At 53.4% G+C, this 2,504-nt stretch overlaps 1 protein-coding gene across 1 annotated transcript in view; it reads right to left on the bottom strand.

Moving 5' to 3' along the window:
- Positions 1-589, bottom strand: part of COPS8 (COP9 signalosome subunit 8) — a 12,156-nt gene extending 11,567 nt beyond the window's left edge. Inside the window, exon 1 of the mRNA XM_008640716.2 lies at positions 349-589. Within this exon, the coding sequence (XP_008638938.2) occupies positions 349-589 (241 nt within the window). The remainder of the gene's footprint in view (positions 1-348) is intronic.
- Between the last annotated feature and the right edge of the window lie 1,915 nt (positions 590-2,504).

The following is a 2,504-nucleotide window of genomic DNA, read 5'->3' as shown; positions in this document are numbered from 1 at the left end:
TCCCGTGCCAGGCAGGGAGACGCTCCTGCAGAAACCTCCCTGCGCGGCTCAGCATCCCTCCTTTTAACAGGAGCGTGATGCACCGCCGTGTCTCCCGGGGCACGCTTTTAAATCCGCTAATCTCCCGTGATGGCACGCGTGTTAAAAAACACCTGTCCCCCGCCAAAGCCACCGGGACAGCGGGCGAGTGTTCGGGTGAGTGCAATAAAAGCCGCAATTAGAAAGGCGGGCTTTGATCTCCGAGAGGGAAGGAGTTCAGGCAGCTGTGCCGAGACCTCTCCCGCAGCCACTCTTCTACTTCAGTAACATCCGAACAAAGAGGATCTTGTGTCCGCGGCGCCTCGTTACGGTCCTTCTTCCGAGCCCGCGGCCACCTGTCCCTCCCCGCCGCCCCAGCGCGGTCCCGTCGCTGCCGCCGGGGTCCCTTCCCGGTCCCTTCGCCAGCGCTGCCGGCGAGGGGCACGAATCGGATTTCACGGCCCCGACGCTTGCGGGGAGCTGCCGGGCTTTGCTCTCCCTCACTCAAAGTCCCCGTCGCAATGGCCTCTTTGTTCCGCCAGCCCTGCCTGCCAACAGCTGGGCCCTCCATCCAGCTGTGCCGGGATGCGGGCAAGGGAGCCGGGATGCAGCACGGGACCCCCTGTGCGTGGCCCTGAGGTCTCCAAAGAGGGGACACTTCCAGCTCTGCGTGGGGTGAGGAATCCCTGCTCCATCCCATCTGCCTCCCACACAAGGATTCTGGCCCAGAAGGGGCTGAGGATTGTAGCCAGGTGGGGTTGGCCTCTTCTCCAGATAACCAGTGACAAGAGGAAATGGCCTCAAGCTGTTCCAGAGGAGGTTCAGGTTGGACATCAGGAAGAATTTCTTCACGGAAAGGGTGGTCAGGCACTGGAAGGAGCTGCTAAGGGAGGTGGTGGAATCCCCATCCCCGGAGATGTCCAAGGAAGGCCTGGATGTGGCACTCAGTGCTCTGGCCTGGGTGACAAGGTGGGCATCGGGCACAGACTTTTCCAGCCTAAATGATTCTGTGAAGCTCCTTCCAAGGAGATACTTTGGTGAGACCGGAAATGTGTTACTTGTTCGCTCTTTGATTTGCAAGGATCAGCTCCGATCTGCATGGTATAAGCCAGAAAATCCCAGAATAACTTCCAGGGGCCATAGGAATGGTTACACCAGCCCCTGGATCTCTCCAGGTGTGGAAGGAGCCAGTGAGATGCTGCACCCCTGCAGTTTGCTGTAAATGCTCATAGAATCACAGAATCCTAAAAGGGTCTTTGTCAGCAGGATGGCAAGGGGGGGAAGTACTTCTTAAAACAAAGTTAAAAACCCCTTCCGGATTTTTGCACTCTTTTCCCATAATTCCCGGAACAAGGTGGGTCTGGAAAGGAAGAGAGGTGGATATAAAACAAGAAGGGGAGAGAAAACCAAGTAGGAAAAGCAATCGAGGATGCCACACAGAATGAATATTTAACGGCACAGGCAGGCACACCCCAGGCTATCCAAGCCCTTGGGATGGAGAGGTCGCTTCCCATTGCTTGGTGGCTTCCTAAGTTGGGAGGAGAGGACATTCCCAGTGCCCCACTCCCCAAGGCAATGTCCCAAAGAGCCCACACCCCTCAAGGACCATAATTTTGTAGTCTTTTCTTCCAGCCTAGCTGTGCGTGGCATGAGGTCCTGTTATTCCTGCTATTCCAGACTGTACTGATCAGGAGAGGATCTTGCCCTGTTTCCTTGCTGGTGGGGGACTGTCAGCTCCAGGGAAAGGCTGAGATGGGGATCAAACAAGTGGCCGGGGAAGGGTTGTGGCCACCAGGATCTGGTAGCTCCCCCCCCCACTTTCTCTCATGGCTCACAGTCTGGTCCCCAAAGTTTGCTCCAGGCAACATTTCCCAGGTAAAAACCCCAAATCCATTCTCTTTTTCTTCCCTTTTATTTCCATGGAAAAACCCAAAAGAAAGGAAATCCCATAAAGAAAGGCAAAGACACCTTCCACTAAGGGGAAAGAACATGTTTTTCACCATGATCCAACAGGATTTTCAGTGGGCTCCTGGGTGCAGAAAGGTGGGATCTCTTCCTGACACATCCCAGCCATCCTCCCTTGCCTGGGGCCATGCTCCTCGCTGGCTGTGGGAGGAGAGCAAACGTTTTTCATTAGAGAAGTTTCGGATTCATAACAAGCTTCATACATTTTTGTAAGTATTTTGTATCTCAGAGAGGGAAGACTCACTCTGGAAGAGGTTTTGTTTAGCTGAAAAGCAACTTTTCCATCAACCACAGCAGATCTTTGCCTGTTAAGAGGCATGGGGTATGAGACAAAAATCTTCAGCTCTTTGGGGCTATGTTTTATGTGCTGAGCTGGGATTTTTTCCTTGATTTCTGCAATATCTTTTACAATATCTCAGGCAAGTCCAAATCTGCCCCTCGAAGCTAGAAAGATCGTGGATGTACCTTTATCTCTGGCACAATCAGGTTTCATTCCTTATTAATTTCTCCTGGGAAGGATG

This window comes from Corvus brachyrhynchos, unplaced genomic scaffold (genome assembly GCF_000691975.1).
Source record: "Corvus brachyrhynchos isolate BGI_N302 unplaced genomic scaffold, ASM69197v1 scaffold79, whole genome shotgun sequence".
Lineage (NCBI taxonomy): Eukaryota > Metazoa > Chordata > Aves > Passeriformes > Corvidae > Corvus > Corvus brachyrhynchos.
This window is presented reverse-complemented; position numbering and strand designations above follow the sequence as displayed.